Source organism: Leucoraja erinacea, chromosome 8, assembly GCF_028641065.1.
Source record: "Leucoraja erinacea ecotype New England chromosome 8, Leri_hhj_1, whole genome shotgun sequence".
NCBI lineage: Eukaryota > Metazoa > Chordata > Chondrichthyes > Rajiformes > Rajidae > Leucoraja > Leucoraja erinaceus.
In genome coordinates this window covers 72906790-72928916 of record NC_073384.1, presented here as the reverse complement: position 1 = coordinate 72928916, position 22127 = coordinate 72906790, and the positions used below count along the sequence as shown (strand labels likewise).

General features: G+C 40.4%; 1 protein-coding gene across 1 annotated transcript in view; it reads right to left on the bottom strand.

Moving 5' to 3' along the window:
* Positions 1-22127, bottom strand: part of scaf8 (SR-related CTD-associated factor 8) — a 110316-nt gene that overhangs the window by 15131 nt on the left and 73058 nt on the right. Inside the window, exons 8-15 of the mRNA XM_055639985.1 lie at positions 21848-21930; positions 19083-19197; positions 17174-17302; positions 15904-16022; positions 15605-15798; positions 4687-4787; positions 3451-3564; positions 723-879 (exon numbers count right to left, since the gene is read on the bottom strand). Of these exons, the coding sequence (XP_055495960.1) occupies positions 723-879; positions 3451-3564; positions 4687-4787; positions 15605-15798; positions 15904-16022; positions 17174-17302; positions 19083-19197; positions 21848-21930 (1012 nt within the window). The remainder of the gene's footprint in view (positions 1-722; positions 880-3450; positions 3565-4686; positions 4788-15604; positions 15799-15903; positions 16023-17173; positions 17303-19082; positions 19198-21847; positions 21931-22127) is intronic.

Below are 22127 nucleotides of genomic sequence, written 5' to 3'. Positions count from 1 at the left end.
TGGAGTGTATGAATGTGCACATTTCTTTTTCCTTCAGTTCTTCCTCAGGTAATTATTAATTTATGACCCATCACTTCTCCAATAATCTTTAGCTCATCAGTTTTTTTTCTACTGCACCTTTTTAATATCAAGTTATTTTCTAAACTAATCTTATATGGGGATGATAGGTCAGGCTTCGGGTAGCATGTTATGGATGAGGGATTGGTTAAGGTTAATCTTCAATTTGGCAGATGGCATAACTGATTCAGTCACAGCTGCACACCAGCAGTAGAGTAGGTGTCAGGATCAAAGGGCTATATTTGAGTCTTGGTGCTTTGGAGAATGGTACTAAGCAGTTACACAGATTAGAGACGAGCAATTTATCTTGCACGTTCTATCACATCAACACACACCTGCATGCAGTTAACATCAGTAAAGCATAGTTGAATAAATAAAACAGAAACATTATATACACGTTGACAGGTGGAAAGAAAAACCCAAAGCAACTTCTTCAAATAAAATATATATCTAAGGCGTAGGAAGGAACTGCAGATGCTGGTTTAACCTGAAGATAGACACAAAATGCTGGAGTAACTCGGAAAAACGGACTCGACCCGAAACGTCACTCATTCCTTCTCTTCAGAGATGTTGCCTGACCCGCTGAGTGACTCCAGCATTTTGTGTCTATCCTCTATATATCTAAGGCATTTGGTACCCACTGGGAAAGAATGGAGAGCCCATACCATTATTAACGGTTTCTTGGTCAATCATGCCTCCTTCAGAGAAGCCTTCTAAATCATCTAATTTCAATTTCTCCCACGGAATATATGTGACTCCAAGGTCGACGTCCCAGAATTGTTTATATTCAGGTTTCACACCTTTGTTTAAAGCCCATGCAATCTGTAGATGATAGATCGGATTAGACCATAATACAAAAATATTCAAAACAATAGATAGACGATGTACAAAATTTACTATTATAATGTTTTTTTTTTCTTCTGTTAATTCATTACTACTTAAGACATGTATTTGGTAACTACTCCAGAAAATATTTCTGAACCAAAACAATAATTATCCTCTGCCGTCGAATACTATTCCCAGGCAAGGACAATCAGGCTAATTCATTTTAGGATTGTTTTTAAGATTTTTAAGTTTTTAGGTGAAATAAGACAGCAATTATGTCAGAACTATGAAGCATGGCATCAAAGGAAGTGGATTGCATATTGTTTTGGATTTGAAACAAACTTCTGATTAAACACAACTTGGTAGCTTTTGACAGCCAAATCAGCAAAAACACTACTGCAGTATTTCAAGTATAGGTTTCCACTATCTTTTGCTGCTAAAGGTTTTAAAATATGCTTATTAGTGACCCAAAGTGCATCCATCTGTCAGGCGTCAAGGTTATTCTAAAGCATCTGCAGTAAAAAAGGAGCCTGGCTATAAGTTTCATAAACAGAAGTACAAAAACAGGTCATAAAACACCGTCAAGAGCACAATTCAATTGATTTGGTCAAAACATCTTGGGAATAATGTGAAGGCCCAAAAGATGCAGACAGTGGAATCAAGGGTTATGGGGAGAAGGCAGGCATGGGTTATTGATTGGGGACAATCAGCCATAATCACAATGAATGGCGGTGCCGGCTCGAAGGGCCGAATGGCCTCCTCCTGCACCTATTTTCTCTGTATCTAGAAGATATTCTCAAGAGTTAGATTTAGCTCTTAGGGAATCAAGGGATATGGGGAAAAAGCCGGACCTGGGTACAGATTTTGGATTATCAGTCGTGATCATGTTGAATGGCGGTGCAGGCTCGAAGGGCCGAATGGCCTACTCCTGCACCTATGTTTCTACTGTAATAATTCCAGCCATGTCAACTGTGTTAATAGCTGGTGATAGATATAAGGATGAGTAAGAAGATGACCTTTGTCATAATCATATAGAAAATCAGTATCTTTGATATCTAGGAAAAATGGACATAAAGTGTGGGTGACTGCCAATTTCAAGAATTTAAAAGATAAAGGATGTTGTTAATTGAATTGCATCTTCAGGCTTCCTTCTCCAGAGGCCTGATGATAGTAGGTAAGAAGTAGAGGGGGAACTGCTTATAATTCCTAAGGGTTCCTTCTCTTCAAGAATTATTCCTCAAATAGGGACTTTGGTCATATTAGTGGAATAGGATCAAGGAGGCACTAAATTTGTTTCACAGCCAACACGAACTTCAAGGGGAAATAAACAAGAAACGTGACCAATAGGTAAGCTCTGAAGTAAAGCCGGGGGCGGGTGCACAAAATTATGTTTAGTGCGTTGGGTGGTAGGTTAATATGATAGACAGTTGTTTCAAAGACTCAGTCATTAGAAAAAGTTAATTTCATGACCTTGTTGTGCCTTTAGTGAAGTTTGGAGAGTACTTTAATTACATGGATCCCAGTAGAGGAAAGTTAGGGACCAGCTTTACATTCCACGAGGAACCTGGATCAGTGAAGAGTCATAGTAGTTAACAAGGCTTGATGATGCCTTTTGATCAAGCAAGATGGGGAGAAAAGTGAGTAAAACAAATGCCTTCACCTTTTTTCAGATTTGTAGCCCATAAAAGTATTATGCAAATTAACCCATAGAAGATTAGAATAATGCATGGTTGGATTAGTTTGAAAGAACCCTGGTTGCTGGTTTTCAATTACCATTTGGAATTAGCAGTGACCTTGCACATTCAGTCATTTCCTTTTAAGAAGGTATTGCTAACGTTCCTACCCATTTCTGGAACAAATCAGTATTTAATAGGGTGATACTCATTGATAAGTAAGTCTTTTTTGAGAATCTGTTAGTAAGTAATAAAGTATTGAGATGGTGCGATAATACGATAATTATGTTCCTAAGAAATCTCATGTTACAAATTTAAAAGCATCTCTTTTAGAGTGCAGAAGAGTTGCAGAGAGCAAATCCATTCCTGCACAGAACTATTATCTTCAAAATAAGTACTAATTTTCAACAAAATAAATTCATCTTCCCCACTGTATTCCTAACGTTCAGTAAACATTTTTTCCTGGTCATGGGGAACAGATTTACCACTGGAATACTATGGATTGGTTTTCTCCTTTTGTAGGAAGAAACAATTCACAAGGCTTTGCTTGCTGCTTTCTCATAATCGACACTCAAATCTGTATTATCTTTTATTACAGTGAGAAAACAGCCCACCAAGAGACATTCATTTTATAATAACAAGCTTATCGAATGGATTGATTGACTAATTGAAAGGCACAGTATGGGAACAGGCCCTTCAACCCTCCTAGCCCACAGCGATCATCCATCACCCATTCATTATTGTGTATCAAAGTACAATGCTAAGTATAAGAATAAAGTGTTCTTTTATAATTAATCCAAAAGACAAACAAAAATATTTGTTACCACTATGGCATTAGCCAACATAAGTATCTTCATTAACAATCTGTTCTTTTACATTCTGAATTCACACTTACCTTAATAATTTTGGATCCCATTTTAAAGGACCCGGTGCTTAATTTTTGAAGAGCACGAAAAGCATCTTGCCGATGAACCATGCAAACATACGCACATCCTCGAGGAGGTATCATCTGAATTAGAAATGTAACAATTGATGTAAAATATCATAGTCATGGATTTTATCACCTCCTTTTTTCCAATAACAGAGTTTACTTAGTTCTGACAGATTAATTGCTCCTCCAGCTATACAGATAGTTCTGATGTAATGTGATAGGTGCATTCATAAGAAACATGTTACATAAAATTGGGGCAGAAAACTAGTTGCTTCAGTGGGGATAAGGGGGCTGAGGCAAGAGTGTTTCAGTCTCGCAAGAAAAAGTTAATCTCTCCCACAGGGTTTTCAAAAATAGAGGTTGTTTTAAAAACCACAAGTTTATTGTTGTTACCGCGAGTTAAAAAAAACACTAAAGGCTATATGTTGCATTGTTTAGTAGAGTATTATTACACAGATGTCTATGGAAGTGACTTGTCAGTGAACGGTGTCCTTAAGAGACCACAAATCTGAAGGCAGTTATGTGGAAATCATTTCTTAAACTTAGACCCCTCCCACCACCCAGGCAGTTTTTTTCCTGCTTATCAAGTTTCAAAGTAACTTTTAAGTAGTCCTCTACTTTATCAATCATGTTCAATTCTTGTTATGGAAACAAGTATTTTAGCAGAGCTATCTGTATGCAATACCAAATTCATACCAACCTGGAATTTGTTTAGTGGATCAAGCTAATTTAATAGTTTTATGTTCCAGATAATGGAAAATGCCAATGAGTTTAATCTATTTAATTAAAGGGCAAATTTCTTATATTTGCACATTGCAATTATTATCGAGAGAATTTTCCAGTAGGTGACAAGCAGAGGAAATGACCAATTATAAATTGCCTTGGAAAAATTACACAGGCCAGATACATAAATAAAACAAATGAACACAACACTAATGTTATTGTTTCTGCGTTGTTGCTACACACTAATCAATTCTAAACCACAACTTAGGTAAAACAAAAATCAGTCACAAGAATGGGATTGGTGGGCAGAAGAGCTGCCAGGTTTGTTGTATTTTTAAATATTCTATCAATTCTCATTTTCCATTTAATAATTAACAAACCCAAGTATGCTGACTACCGAGAAGGTCCAAAAATATCTAGTAGCTATATTAAACTGTCAAATTGTATACAATATAACAAGAACCAAAGAATACATACATTTATTGACTCAATCTGACCAAATTCCTCAAAAAGGTTTGTTATATCCTGTTGTGTTGCTTTTTTGTCCACTTGACCAACCCATAGCGTGGTACTGCATACTAAAGTATGAAATAAACAGAAAGAACAATTAATAAAAATTGATAAAAATTATTAGCAAACTTAATGTTCTTATCAGAGCCGGAGAACAAGTTCCCAATCACCCAACTCAGATATTAACAAAGATACGGATGCCTGGGTTTAAAAACTAGACACTTGTGATATTATTTGGCATTTTCCAGGACCTCTGGATTTCAAAATACGTTTACAACCACTTTATAAGTACGTGAAAAAAGTTATCTGGTAGCATGGCAGCCAATATCTTACAACTTGTTAATGAACCAAGGAATTGTTTTGATAATGTTGATGCTGTTTGTAGAAGACAGAGATCGCTACCCCACCAAGTCCCAAAACCTGGTTCTATTACTATTAACATACCTAATCACCTCTTTAAAAAAAAAACACGAGAACAGATGCAGCCTTGGTTAAACCCCACCCATTTAAGTGGCAGCATTTCAGACAATCCAGCACTCCAACATCACTGTACTGAAGCTTCCACAAGGTTTTGGAGTGGAACTGGAGACAATTTTCTGACGGAAAGGTATGAGCGCTAACATAGAGCAACAGCTGCCATCTGAAGGAGATGTATGAGCATATGGGGCATGCTATCCATGACTATAATGTCCTATCTATAACAGTCAGGGCGGCACGGTGGCGCAGCATTTGAGTTGCGGCATCACAAAGCTTGCAACGCCAGAGATCCGGGTTCAATCTCGATTACGGGTGCTGTCTGCATGGAGTTTGTACGTTCTCCCCGTGACCGCATGGGTTTTCCCCGAGATCTGCGGTTTCCTCCCACACTCCAAAGACCTACAGGTCTCTAGGTTACTTGGCTTGGTATAAAAGTAAACTTGTCCCTCGTGTTAACGTGTGGGGATCACTGGTCGTTGTGGCAGACTCAGTGGGACGAAGGACCTGTTTCCGTGCTGTATCTCTAAACCAAACTAAAAACATAGAGCTGAACATAGAACCCTCACTGTAACCTAATCAGCTTAATTTGAACTTTCAACATATAACATCCTAGAACTTTTAGTTTGAAAAGTACAGAAGAATTTGAACAGTGCAATTGTCCAGGTCAGCAGAAGAGGTGAGAAACAGCAGTGCTTAAAAAGTAAGTCATTTGTGTCCATATCCTTTCAGTTTGAAAAGAGTGGGCAAGTTTGAACAGGGTACAAACAATCGGAACAGCTGAAGGCCGTGAAGGTAAGAGGCAGGCTAATTTAAAGGTAACCATTGGATTGGTTGCAGCATTAAATCAGTTAATTGAATAGTAAATAAAAAAATAAGGCACGTAAAGTGGCTGTGGTGGGATGAAGTACTGGGGAGAGGTAAAGTGTGAGTCTTTGGCTCAAGTCTTAAGTGCTGTTGAGGTAAAGAGTGAGTCTTTGGCTCAAGAAACTTCGGCAAGGAGGCTATCAGCAGCAGGTAGGAGAATAAGGTTCAATCAGCTCTGAGTCTTTTTAGTTATTTAATTATTGATTTGGCTGGAGTGGTAATGGCAGGCAAGTTGTTGCAGTGTCTCCTGCAGGATGTGGGACGTCAAGTGCCCTTAAGCTGGAAGGTTGAAGACACTCGGAGATTAGGTCGCCCAAGTGGAACAGCCCCTTTCGGGAACTGGAGCAGCAGCTGGATGACCTCGGGACCATCTTGGAAACTGAGAGCTTCTTGGACAGGATCTATAGTGAGGTACACCCTCTTGGGAGCTGTTGGGGCAGATGACACTTCAAGGTTGAATAGCAGGCAGGGTTCTGACATTAACCGTGGCCCTGAGGCTCATATATGAAAATATGCTCTCAATTGTAAAGAAGTTAATCTTAATGTTGTATTGTTACTCAGACAATCTTGGTGCAGGTAGTGAATGACTGACAATGATAGCAGCCAATAGTAACTGACAATGATAACAGCCAATGAGAGGTACTGTAATTGATGTGTGAGCAAGTGTGTAAATAAAGTTTTTCTTCCAGTTTGAACAAGATGGATGCCCCACTGTTTTTTACTGCTCTGAATTATCTTTGGTCTAGCACTGGGTAGGCTGCAAGAATCGCTGCACAATGCACCTCTGCCAACAGGTTATGGGCCCAGCTTTACCCAGCTTTACCTAGAGTTACCCAGAGGTACCCAGAGACAGGTTACACAAAAAAGCTGGAGAAACTCAGCGGGTGCAGCAGCATCTATGGAGCGAAGGAAATAGGCAACGTTTCGGGCCGAAACCCTTCTTCAGACTCCCTGAGACAGTTACCCAGGGATTTACCACCGAGAGAAACGTCCGGTGAGAGTTAACTTGCTAAGCTAGCACCATGAGTAGACGGAGCACCCAGTCGAGTAGCCGCTGGTCTCGGCTAGTTTTTGACGGAGATGAAAAGAACTATGAGCTGTGGGAGACTAAATTTTTGGGCCATCTTCGGTTACAAGGGCTAAAGGATACTATCTTGGAAGAGCCTACCGACAATGAAGAAGGAAACGAGGCCAAAAATTCAGAGGCATATGCTGAGCTAATCCAGTTTCTGGATGACAAGAGTTTGTCGCTGGTAATGCGAGAAGCAGCAGACGATGGGCGGAAAGCGCTAACTATTTTGAGAGATTATTATGCGGGTAAGGGAAAGCCACGTGTAATAAGTCTGTATACAGAACTGACTTCACTTCAAAAGTTGAGCAGCGAGAGTGTAACTGAATATGTTATAAGGGCAGAGACAGCCATCACAGCATTGAGAAACGCTGGTGAGGTATTGAGTGACGGACTGTTAATTGCAATGATTCTGAAGGGACTGCCTGAATCTTTCAAACCATTTGCTATCCATGTCACGCAAAGTGAGCAGGCAATGCCTTTTGCCGAATTTAAAACTAAACTACGGAGCTATGAAGACACGGAAAAGATGCGTGCAGCAGCATCCGACGACAATGTCATGAAGGCACGTGTGCAACCGAGTGTGAGACCCGACACGACAAGTACAAGTGCGGAGAGAGCAGACATTGTGTGCTTCAGGTGTGGCCTAAAAGGACATAAAGCCAGAGCATGTCAACGCAAGCAGTGGTGTAGTCACTGTAAAAGCACCACACATCGGGACGCAACCTGCAGACGGAAACAGCGGCGGGACAACGCACGACAAGTTTCCGGGGAGACTAACAACAAGGAATATGCATTCCTGGTGAGTGAAAGGGACGCGAAGATCCAGTCAGAGCGTGGAGTCGAGTTGAAAGGGCTGATGGTCGATACGGGGGCAACTTCGCATATCATCACTGATATAGCAAGGTTCAAGAAGTTCGACGTTATGTTCCAGTCCGAGACACACTGCGTGGAGTTGGCTGACGGAACAAGGTGTGATGGAGTCGCGGAGCGCAGAGGAGACGCGGAGGTTTGCTTGGTCGACAGCCAAGGGCGTCGCCACAACACAACACTGAGGCAGGCATTGTACATCCCCTCATACCCGCAGGACATCTTCTCTGTAAAAGCAGCTACTTCCAGCGGAGCAACCGTAATCTTCAGGGACGGGGAAGACGTCCTACAACACAAGGACGGTACAAAATTCCACATTCATGAGTACAACAGACTGTACTATTTGCACACGGTAAACGTTGAATGTGATGACCAATGTAAGAGCAGTTATGATATGCAGACATGGCATGAGATTCTAGGGCACTGTAATTATGAAGATATTCAAAAATTACCAAATGTTGTTGAAGGTATGGCAATTAAGGGCAAAACAGACAAACCTGCTCTACACTGTGAAGTGTGTACTCAGGGAAAGTTTATCCAAACTAGGAACAGGGACCCTGATGTAAGAGCCAAAGCAGCTTTGAAGTTGGTACACACAGATTTAGCGGGACCGATAGACCCAGAGTCCAGAGAGGGGTACAGGTTTGCGCTATCATTCACTGATGATTATTCCAGTGCAGTGTTTGTGTACTTTCTAAAGAATAAGAGTGACACAGTGCAAGCCACCGAGAGGTTTCTTGCTGACACAGCCCCATACGGGAAGATTAAATGTATGAGGTCTGACAATGGTACTGAATTCATGGGAAAGAATTACCAGGCACTACTCAGCAGAAATTGCATTAGACATGAGACCTCAGCGCCATACTCACCACACCAGAATGGTACTGCTGAGCGAAATTGGCGCACCCTGTTTGACATGGCCAGGTGTATGCTAATAGAGAGTGAGTTACCTAAACAGTTTTGGACCTATGCAGTGCAGACAGCAGCTATAGTGAGGAACAGATGCTTTAACAAGCGCACAAAGCAGACGCCTTACTTGATGCTGACAAGAAAACGGCCCAACCTGTCTAGGATGCAAAAGTTTGGGTCTGAGTGTTATGCCTATAAACAGGACAAGAGAAAACTGGACTCAAAGTGTGAGAAGGGAATCTTTGTCGGGTACGACAAGAATAGCCCAGCTTACATGGTTTACTATCCTGACAATGGGAAAGTAAAGAAGCACAGACTGGTGAAGTTTGTGACCAAAACAATTATAGAGAGGCAGACACAGACTGACATGACCCCCAGTGACGATGACTTTGAGGTGCAGAATAGGGCCAGTAGGATGAGAAAAAATACTGATGAGAGTCCAGGACATACTCAGGGCCAAGATCCAGTAACTAGGCCTGAGGTGAATAGCCAAGCACAGATAGGTGAAAACAAGCATGAGCCTGCACGTTACCCTTCTAGATTGAGGAAGAAACCAGGTTACTTAAGTGAATATGTAACTGGCAAGGCGAGTGATGATCATGTAATGATTAACATAGATTATTGCTACAGATTGATGTGTAACATCCCCCTAACATTCAGGGAAGCTGTAACCTCAACTAACTCAAAGGAATGGGTTAACGCAATGCATGAGGAAATGCAGTCGCTGAGAGAAAATGACACATTTACCCTAACCAACTTGCCTGAGGGTAAGAAAGCAGTGGGGGGTAGATGGGTATATGCAATCAAGAACAATGAGGATGGATCTGATAAATACAAGGCACGGTATGTAGCCAAAGGATACAGTCAAATATTGGGTGTAGACTATGAGGAGACATTTTCTCCTACTGCTAACCTGACCAGTATCAGAGTGATGATGCAAAAAGCAGCACAGGAAAACCTGATTTTACATCAGATGGATGTCAAAACTGCCTACCTACATGCACCAATAGATTGCGAGATTTCATGGAAAACCAAAAAGCAGCCCACCGTTGCACTGTCAACTTGTGAGGCTGAGTATATGGCGTTAGCCGCAACACTACAAGAGTGTATGTACCTAGTACAACTACTAGAAGGTATTGATGGACATCAGTACCCAACACCCAAGGTTTATGAGGATAACCAGGGTACAATTGCATTAGCAAAGAATCCTGTAAGTAGACAGAGGTGTAAGCATGTGGACATAAAATATCACTTCGTGAGGTCCACTGTGAATCATGGCAAAATAAGTTTGGAGTATTGCCCAACAGACCAGATGGTAGCAGATGTGATGACAAAACCTGCAACAAAATTTAAGTTGATGGAGTTTGCAAAGTTTATGTTTGGAGAGTAACCATGTATGTAAAAGTCTACATGATGTAAGGTAGAAAACCTTAGGATGTTTTATTTTGAGTTAAGATAACAATGCGAGAGCAAGTGGGGGTGTTGACATATATGAAAATATGCTCTCAATTGTAAAGAAGTTAATCTTAATGTTGTATTGTTACTCAGACAATCTTGGTGCAGGTGGTGAATGACTGACAATGATAGCAGCCAATAGTAACTGACAATGATAACAGCCAATGAGAGGTACTGTAATTGATGTGTGAGCAAGTGTGTAAATAAAGTTTTTCTTCCAGTTTGAACAAGATGGATGCCCCACTGTGTTTTTTACTGCTCTGAATTATCTTTGGTCTAGCACTGGGTAGGCTGCAAGAATCGCTGCACAATGCACCTCTGCCAACAGGTTATGGGCCCAGCTTTACCCAGCTTTACCTAGAGTTACCCAGAGGTACCCAGAGACAGGTTACACAAAAAAGCTGGAGAAACTCAGCGGGTGCAGCAGCATCTATGGAGCGAAGGAAATAGGCAACGTTTCGGGCCGAAACCCTTCTTCAGACTCCCTGAGACAGTTACCCAGGGATTTACCACCGAGAGAAACGTCCGGTGAGAGTTAACTTGCTAAGCTAGCACCATGAGTAGACGGAGCACCCAGTCGAGTAGCCGCTGGTCTCGGCTAGTTTTTGACGGAGATGAAAAGAACTATGAGCTGTGGGAGACTAAATTTTTGGGCCATCTTCGGTTACAAGGGCTAAAGGATACTATCTTGGAAGAGCCTACCGACAATGAAGAAGGAGACGAGGCCAAAAATTCAGAGGCATATGCTGAGCTAATCCAGTTTCTGGATGACAAGAGTTTGTCGCTGGTAATGCGAGAAGCAGCAGACGATGGGCGGAAAGCGCTAACTATTTTGAGAGATTATTATGCGGGTAAGGGAAAGCCACGTGTAATAAGTCTGTATACAGAACTGACTTCACTTCAAAAGTTGAGCAGCGAGAGTGTAACTGAATATGTTATAAGGGCAGAGACAGCCATCACAGCATTGAGAAACGCTGGTGAGGTATTGAGTGACGGACTGTTAATTGCAATGATTCTGAAGGGACTGCCTGAATCTTTCAAACCATTTGCTATCCATGTCACGCAAAGTGAGCAGGCAATGCCTTTTGCCGAATTTAAAACTAAACTACGGAGCTATGAAGACACGGAAAAGATGCGTACAGCAGCATCTGACGACAATGTCATGAAGGCACGTGTGCAACCGAGTGTGAGACCCGACACGACAAGTACAAGTGCGGAGAGAGCAGACATTGTGTGTTTCAGGTGTGGCCTAAAAGGACATAAAGCCAGAGCATGTCAACGCAAGCAGTGGTGTAGTCACTGTAAAAGCACCACACATCGGGACGCAACCTGCAGACGGAAACAGCGGCGGGACGACGCACGACAAGTTTCCGGGGAGACTAACAAAAGGAATATGCATTCCTGGTGAGTGAAAGGGACGCGAAGATCCAGTCAGAGCGTGGAGTCGAGTTGAAAGGGCTGATGGTCGATACGGGGGCAACTTCGCATATCATCACTGATATAGCAAGGTTCAAGAAGTTCGACGTTATGTTCCAGTCCGAGACGCACTGCGTGGAGTTGGCTGACGGAACAAGGTGTGATGGAGTCGCGGAGCGCAGAGGAGACGCGGAGGTTTGCTTGGTCGACAGCCAAGGGCGTCGCCACAACACAACACTGAGGCAGGCATTGTACATCCCCTCATACCCGCAGGACATCTTCTCTGTAAAAGCAGCTACTTCCAGCGGAGCAACCGTAATCTTCAGGGACGGGGAAGACGTCCTACAACACAAGGACGGTACAAAATTCCACATTCATGAGTACAACAGACTGTACTATTTGCACACGGTAAACGTTGAATGTGATGACCAATGTAAGAGCAGTTATGATATGCAAACATGGCATGAGATTCTAGGGCACTGTAATTATGAAGATATTCAAAAATTACCAAATGTTGTTGAAGGTATGGCAATTAAGGGCAAAACAGACGAACCTGCTCTGCACTGTGAAGTGTGTACTCAGGGAAAGTTTATCCAAACTAGGAACAGGGACCCTGATGTAAGAGCCAAAGCAGCTTTGAAGTTGGTACACACAGATTTAGCGGGACCGATAGACCCAGAGTCCAGATAGGGGTACAGGTTTGCGCTATCATTCACTGATGATTATTCCAGTGCAGTGTTTGTGTACTTTCTAAAGAATAAGAGTGACACAGTGCAAGCCACCGAGAGGTTTCTTGCTGACACAGCCCCATACGGGAAGATTAAATGTATGAGGTCTGACAATGGTACTGAATTCATGGGAAAGAATTACCAGGCACTACTCAGCAGAAATTGCATTAGACATGAGACCTCAGCGCCATACTCACCACACCAGAATGGTACTGCTGAGCGAAATTGGCGCACCCTGTTTGACATGGCCAGGTGTATGCTAATAGAGAGTGAGTTACCTAAACAGTTTTGGACCTATGCAGTGCAGACAGCAGCTGTAGTGAGGAACAGATGCTTTAACAAGCGCACAAAGCAGACGCCTTACTTGATGCTGACAAGAAAACGGCCCAACCTGTCTAGGATGCAAAAGTTTGGGTCTGAGTGTTATGCCTATAAACAGGACAAGAGAAAACTGGACTCAAAGTGTGAGAAGGGAATCTTTGTCGGGTACGACAAGAATAGCCCAGCTTACATGGTTTACTATCCTGACAAAGGGAAAGTAAAGAAGCACAGACTGGTGAAGTTTGTGACCAAAACAATTATAGAGAGGCAGACACAGACTGACATGACCCCCAGTGACGATGACTTTGAGGTGCAGAATAGGGCCAGTAGGATGAGAAAAAATACTGATGAGAGTCCAGGACATACTCAGGGCCACGATCCAGTAACTAGGCCTGAGGTGAATAGCCAAGCACAGATAGGTGAAAACAAGCATGAGCCTGCACGTTACCCTTCTAGATTGAGGAAGAAACCAGGTTACTTAAGTGAATATGTAACTGGCAAGGCGAGTGATGATCATGTAATGATTAACATAGATTATTGCTACAGATTGATGTGTAACATCCCCCTAACATTCAGGGAAGCTGTAACCTCAACTAACTCAAAGGAATGGGTTAACGCAATGCATGAGGAAATGCAGTCGCTGAGAGAAAATGACACATTTACCCTAACCAACTTGCCTGAGGGTAAGAAAGCAGTGGGGGGTAGATGGGTATATGCAATCAAGAACAATGAGGATGGATCTGATAAATACAAGGCACGGTATGTAGCCAAAGGATACAGTCAAATATTGGGTGTAGACTATGAGGAGACATTTTCTCCTACTGCTAACCTGACCAGTATCAGAGTGATGATGCAAAAAGCAGCACAGGAAAACCTGATTTTACATCAGATGGATGTCAAAACTGCCTACGTACATGCACCAATAGATTGCGAGATTTCATGGAAAACCAAAAAGCAGCCCACCGTTGCACTGTCAACTTGTGAGGCTGAGTATATGGCGTTAGCCGCAACACTACAAGAGTGTATGTACCTAGTACAACTACTAGAAGGTATTGATGGACATCAGTACCCAACACCCAAGGTTTATGAGGATAACCAGGGTACAATTGCGTTAGCAAAGAATCCTGTAAGTAGACAGAGGTGTAAGCATGTGGACATAAAATATCACTTCGTGAGGTCCACTGTGAATCATGGCAAAATAAGTTTGGAGTATTGCCCAACAGACCAGATGGTAGCAGATGTGATGACAAAACCTGCAACAAAATTTAAGTTGATGGAGTTTGCAAAGTTTATGTTTGGAGAGTAACCATGTATGTAAAAGTCTACATGATGTAAGGTAGAAAACCTTAGGATGTTTTATTTTGAGTTAAGATAACAATGCGAGAGCAAGTGGGGGTGTTGACATATATGAAAAATATGCTCTCAATTGTAAAGAAGTTAATCTTAATGTTGTATTGTTACTCAGACAATCTTGGTGCAGGTAGTGAATGACTGACAATGATAGCAGCCAATAGTAACTGACAATGATAACAGCCAATGAGAGGTACTGTAATTGATGTGTGAGCAAGTGTGTAAATAAAGTTTTTCTTCCAGTTTGAACAAGATGGATGCCCCACTGTGTTTTTTACTGCTCTGAATTATCTTTGGTCTAGCACTGGGTAGGCTGCAAGAATCGCTGCACAATGCACCTCTGCCAACAGTTGAATAGCAGGCAGGGTTCTGACATTAACCGTGGCCCTGAGGCTCAACGGGGAAGGGCGAGCTGTAATGGTGGGCGACTTGGTAGTAGAGGTGCAGACAGGAGATTCTGCAGCAGCAGTCGAGACCCCAGGATGGTGTGCTTCCTCCCTGGTGCCAGGGTCTGCCTCTGTGTGGTTGCATGACATCCTCATGAGGGATGGGAGGCAGCTGGAAGTTGTGCATGTATAGTGTGTATATTGTATACTGTGTACATGTATATTGTGCATTGCAAACTATATAGGTAAGAAGAGGAAGGCGGTTCTGCAACACGGAATTAGGTAAAAGGCTGAAAAGCAAGACCTCCAGGGTAGTTATATCTGGATTGTTTCCAGTTCTTGTAAGGGGAGATGAATGTGTGGCTGAGGAGTTGGTGCAGAGATAGATTTATAGACCACTGACATTTGTTTGATTTCTAATTTTCATCTATTCTGCTAAAGGATGATTGTCCTGACAGACACATTCAATTTTTATACGATTCTAAGAAATATAAATCACCAGTTATTATATCCAATTACATTACAGTCACAAATTAAAACAAATATGCCTGGTTTTAATAAAGTTGAGGTCAAGAAAACTTTCAATTTCTATGTCCAGGCATTACAATAATAGATCTGTTCATTTACTCAAATCAATATTTGTTTCTCAAATTAACTTTAATTAAATTACAACTATGCTTTCCTATATTTTTTTTATTTTGCAAAGCTTTCAATGAAGTGCAGATTCCTTACTCTGTTTTCTAGAAATCTTTGTTGTAAATAATAATTGCTGCACCATGCAAATTTTTACTATACATTCCAATATGTACTTGGGGAACACTAGGATTTTTGAATTAGGGAGAAACATGAACCAGAATGATTCCTCTGGTTAATTCTGTCCTGAGCAACAATTATAAATTGAGAAACAGGTGTTTATTTGATTACTGATGTGGTACTTGCTACAGACGTAATCTGATGTATTTTAGCTAGGGTTCTCTGATTTGATGAAAAATATTTGACAGTCAATTGTGTTATAAATTAATCTTTCGGTTGTCACATACCGCTAAGAGTCTTGGACCGGACAGGTGGAAGGCCCTTTTTCTGACGTTCTTTTTCACGTTCCCTTGCTCTTCTTTCACTGGAATATGATCGCGAGGACTTTCTTTTTCTCTCTTTTGACCGTGACCGCGAACGTTTCCGATGCTTACGTTTGCGAGAGCCTGACCGAGATCTGGACCTTTTCTTTCGTGGTGACCTAATAAAGACACTTAACATTATATTGTGCAACAAATTGATCTTTAAAATGTATTAACCAACATTTGCAATGAAATGCTTCCAATGTGAACACCAAGTACACCACCTTGAACGGGACCTTGAGCGTGTCCTTGATCTTGAACGCACTAAAATTTTCTTTTCTTCCTGCTGAAATATTTCTTCTTCAATAAGGTCCTGACCATCAGGTGCATCAATATCCATATCCTTAATGATCCAAAGTAGCATGAAAGCAAAGGTGGTATCAATTAACAGACAAATAAAATACGGACCAAATACTTTTTATTTGATCTGGGCCATACAAAGGAAACCAATTGTGTATGTTTAGCTCTTTCTGAATATTCTTACTCAAGTTTGGCTTTGACTCTCGTATCATATTTTCATGGCTAAGTCCCAATGACCTAATATCCCAATGTTCATCTAGGGCATTATACTTTGCCTTGAAATCTATGTAAGAATTCAGAAATGCAAATGGTAAACAAAGAGCAACATTTAAATAGTGCATCTTATGCACATTTAAATGACTTCCTTTGTGAAAGTAAATATATAAGCTCACTTGCTATCTTCTGAAGAGTGATTGCAACTTTTTAAAGCCAAAGTGTGATACAAATTGCTTTAACAAATAAAATATTTACTGCATGAACTGGTTTCAATTGACCGAATATCCTTCCCGTTAAAATGTTCAAGAATGTGTTTTAGAAAAAAAACTGCAAATAAGTCAATTAGTTTTTTTTTTTACTCAGAAAATGGTGAGCATGGAATGCCTAATTATTGAGAATAATTGGCATTAGTATCAGCATTAGAGAATTTGTAAGACGTGGCCTCCTTTTGCTCATTTGTTCAACAAAGTTGAATTTAATTCTGACAACACATTCCAGTGTTTCATTCTTAAAATAACCCGAACATATTGGGCAGATATAGATTGGAAGGGTTCAGAGGGCTCTGTGCCAAATGTCAGCAAACAAGACTAGCCTTGTATGCCAGCCTGGTCAGCATGGACAAGGTGAGACGAAGTGCTTGATTCCATGCTGTTTAGTACTATGATTCTAGCCCAGTATGCTGGAAATGTTCAATTTCCATTCTTTTTAATTTGGCAACCTGCTGAGTAAACCCTGACAGACCAGATATCTTATTCCGTTGTAACAATGGTATGCTCTCAAAATTAACAAAAGTGATATAACCACTTCACACTTACCGAGTGATACCACCGAATGGTACTGATAGATCTCACATTTTTTAATAAGTTTGAAAATTGGTATACTATGTATGTCACAGGTAATTTCAGATTCAAGCAAGTCTATCATACTTTTCACAATCTCTGACAGTACAAACTGAAAATCTATTTTTATGTCTTCTACCTGCTGCTGTTCCTCAAGTGGATCCTCCACTTTTATTTCCTGCTCTTGTTGTTGTTGAGTGCTGCCTTGGGAAGGGGTGACTGACGGTTCAGATCCAAAAGTTACCTCTTGACTATCCAATGTTGTATTCTGCAAAACGAATGCATTTCACAATTAGAAACCTGTATCCAAGGACAATGTACCTATAAACCAATAACTATTCAGTTCCCAGACATTTCCAGTTATTGAAACTTCATAGTGTAAATATTAACTTCAGTACAATAATTGCACAAGTAGGCATTTTAAAATCCTACGTTATATATAAAGAATACATTTATGACACTATTTTGTCATAAGAGGACTTGGTGGTTGCTTTAAACAAGTCTCACATTTAAATTCATGTCATTCTAGAATTCCAAAAAAGGGTCAATAATGAGAACACTTTCATTTCGACTCTACCCATCTGCATTAGGGCGTGTTAACTGCAAATAAATGAAGATCGGGATGATAAAAATGCATAACGCAAAGCCAATTTAAATACCAAATTTACATAGTTTCAAATACTAATTAAAAAAACTTGCGACGAAAAAGCTAGTTTGTAGTTAAATTGTAAATGAAAAGATGCTCATCTGTAAATCATTATCTCATCTCTAATGCAGCCATGAAAATAGTATTTAAGATATTTTTTTAATTGATTTAAACATATAATATTTGCACAACACAGCTATCAATATGCATCAATAATATGAACATAATAAAATAGATGCAAATATCAAAATAATTGGTTGATTTGAGAACGAGCTAGCAGAGGTGAAAAAAAACACTTCAGATTGTATATAATTATTTGACAGCATTGCACAACAGAAATTTGAACAGATGTTTGGCTTTGATCTAGTAACTTTGTTACAATCCCTGCCATCAGTGGCGCTCCAGATCTGCCGATTGCTGTGCGCGTGACTCGAGGGGGTGGGGGATGGGGGCAGTAAACTGCAGGGTTTTCATTGTTGTCTGGGCGGGATTTCCTCTTACAACAAGCTTATGATGTAGAGGAAATCCCGTTCTGTCATCTGTTCGTGTTTTGCTTTTAACACGTTGCTGGTCTATTGAATCACTGGATTTGAAAGTCGGGGCTCAAATTCATGACCTTCACGGATCACAAGTTCATGCTAAAACAAAAGGTCTGTAGAACGTTTACTTAACATCTTATCTAGTATTATCTGTCATTTAATTTTAATCTGACGAAGCGAAATAAGTTAATTAGGCCCCGATATCGGCAACATGATCACTATCCGTATTGTGTAATTGTCTATCCGTGATCATTATTTTCAAGCTAACTATCTGACTAAAAGCTTCCACAGTACATACAGATCGGATTGTGGCCGCCCTCTGTTGAACATCTGTATGTCTGTGTAAAACGGCCCTTTTCCTCAATCACAGCTTTTAAGTTAAGTCAATACAAAACAGGAAACGAGATGCTAATTTCCCAGTATTAAAAAGGCCATAATGTTTTTAATACTGAAGATATGAAAGTGAATTAGGTAAATATTAAAGTTTTTTTATGCTTTATCTGATGGGATAAATTACAGGCTTGATCTAGATGCTACATTTTGCAAACCTTTGCATAAAGCACCAGAAATATATTGGTAAATATTATGAATTTTTAATCAATATGTATATTTTGCAGGCATAATTATAAACCCTGCATATTCACATGTTCACATAAGAACAGAGTTTGCTTCAAGGAAAAGAATGGAAGTATAAACTAAATTGCATCACTTCGTAGGCACAATATTATTTTCTTTTCACTGATTCTTTGCTTTGATCATTACGATTGAAATAGTTAGAAAACGTTAATCCAAGCATTGTACCTAGGATCTTACAAGACCAAACATTAATTATATTAACAATGACTCCATGCTTATGCACGTACCTGCTGGGTCTGCTGTTCCATTAACTGTTGCCGAAGCTGCTCAAAGTTTTGTTGCTGGAACTGTTCAGCCAGCTGCTGAAAAAGTGACGTGTTCATGGTCTCAGTCACAAGAGGTCTGCAAGTCAAAGAGGTAGCAATTTACCATATAGATATAGAGATATGCTGAAAAATTTGCACCAATGCATCAGGTTGACTATAATGGCCATTGATTAGTAAAAATATCTCAGTAGGACAAACGACAGGTGAAGGACAGATTGCTCCTGGTTCCTCTGGGAACTGAATGACTATTAATCAGTGGCGACAGGTGGAGAGGGAGAGAACAGAAAACAGAACTAATACATTGAAAGCAAGTATGTTCCTACACTGCAACACAATACGCTAACAGCATTTTAGTTTAGTTTAGAGATACAGCTAGGAAACAGGCCCCTCCGGCCCACCGAGTCCGCACCGACCAGCGATCCCCACACATTAACACTATCCTACACACACTAGGGACAATTTACATTTATACCAAGCCAATTAACCTACAAATGTGTACATCTTTGGAATGTGGGAGGAAACCGAAGATCTCGGAGAAAAAAACCACGCGGTTAAGGGGAGAACGCACAAAGTCCATACAGACAGCCCCCGCAGTCAGAATGCAACCTGGGACTACTGGTGCTGTAAGATAGCAACTCTACCGCTGCGCCAAGGTGCTGCCCTTTCACTTTATTACATTTCTTCATAACTGCCCTTTGCTGACAAGCATTTAGGAAAGAAATGTTAGACATGGGTAGAATAATGTAAAATGAAACCTACATGTCCCAAGGATTATTCACATACATTGTTTGAGAAGCATGGCATAAAAATAAATAGTGCCCAGATAAGTTCTGAAAATACACTGCAACCGGGCATTCAGTTAGAAAGTATTAAGAACTAAATTTCTAAACGCCGATTTCTTGATCAGTTGTGAAATGGCTCTTACTTTAATTTTTCCCTCCTGTAATACCCAAAGTCAATGTGCCTCTTAATGCACATAATGAAGAAGGGTCTCAACCCAAAACGTCGCCCATTCCTTCTCTCCAGAGATGCTGCCTCACCCACTGTGTTACTCCAGCACTTTGTGTCTGCCTCTTAATGCAACAGCTATGGCAACCTTCTGATTTTAAAACTAAAAACAAAACTGATAACGTTTGAACAGTTAAATTGTTGCTGATATAATGCAGCTGTAATGCAAAATTTATTTTCAATAAAATGAATAAGCTAGAAAACGAAAAATCTTAGTATTATTGTGATGGAATCAAAACCAAGTCATGGTTAAAACACACGATAGACACAAAATGCTGGAGTAACTCAGCAGGACAGGCAACATCTCTGGAGAGAAGGAATAGGAGAAGGAGGCCAGTTCATTGGCTATATTTAAGAGGGAGTTAGATGTGGCCCTTGTGGCTAAGGGGATCAGAGGGTATGGAGAGAAGGCAGGTACGGGATACGGAGTTGGATGATCAGCCATGATCATATTGAATGGCGGTGCAGGCTCGAAGGGCCGAATGGCCTACTCCTGCACCTAATTTCTATGTTTCTATGTGACATTTCGGGTGGAGACCCTTCTTCTGAAACGTCACACATTCCTTCTCTCCAGAGAAGCTGCCTGTCTCGCTGAGTTAATCCAGCAATTTGTGTCTATCTTCTGTTTAAACCAGCATCTGCAGTTCCTTCCTACACACAGTTAAAACACAATGTACATGGCCTTCCTTAGTTATGGAAGACCCGAGTCGAGGAAATCTGATTATATGCAAATTCATTCTTTTCTAAACAATTTTTCAAGACAGAAAAGGCAGTTCAGATATGCAAACTTCTTCAGGTGTTATGGAATAGGCATAATAGCTGGTTAAGTTAAAAGAAAACCATTTAAAGTGTACAAATAACCTCTCTAAAGTAGATAGAAACAGGTAAAATTGACTTTAAGAACATAGCTGCCAGTTCACAGCAGGTTGATGAAAGAGAATGGTTTTGGAAACTGGTGTGGCAAATCTCTTCTGCAAAAACATAAAATACTGTCAACGAAGCAACTTCCATTTAAATGTTAAGACCTTCAAAACTAGCCATTGGAAGTGTGGATTCTGATGTACCCTCATTGAAATTGTTCGTTTCTAATATACAGAAAAAAAAACCCTGTTTCACGACAGTTCTCAGCAATGGAATCCTTATGTAACCTGCCTGCAGTTTGTTTTCATTCAAAAAATCTAAAAACCACTGCACTCCATTTTGATTTTTTTTTTTAATTTCTAAAAGAAATAAACAAACCATTATCTCGTATTATGTGGATTCCAATCCCATGACACGCATTCTAATGCTTCCTCAATTCAAATGTGCAATATGAATGACCTAAATTACAGCATTTGAAACAATTGTTGAAAGCGAAGCGACCCTTTTGCTTGCCAGACATAGGCACTACCTCTGCCCACTCCCTCCCATTCTTATACTCGACAAAACTCCACAGCTGACCAAAATGAAATCGTTATGCAAATTACTAAAAGTGCAATCCAGATATCAATTAAAATCAAGTATCAGAAAACATAGGACTTTTTTCTGATACAGTTTGGAACTCACATTGCGCCACAAACACAATGTACACGAATGAATTACCGGTACTCATTCGGTTTAATCTCCAATATCTTTAAATAAAACAGAAGTACAACTGCATTCTGACCCAGGATTCTCAGAAGCAAGAAATGCACCCATTTACATTTGGAGAGAGAAAAGTATATAAATTAACTTCTTACAGCTGGGATGTAGTAGACGTTTCTTTCTTAGTTTCATCTGAGCGATCAAGCTCTTCATCATATTCAAATCTATCTAGGAGTTTCTGCAACAAATAATACGTCAAATTTAGTACTTTACGACCAGTTTCTTCCATAGTGTTAGGTCATATGGCCCAGTCAACTCGTATGCCATTTGGTTTGTAACGACTACTTCCTACACACATGGGTTTGTTTGTAAGTTCACAGATGACGCCAAGATTACTGGGGCAGCAGACTGTGTGGAAAGTTGCCAAAGTATACA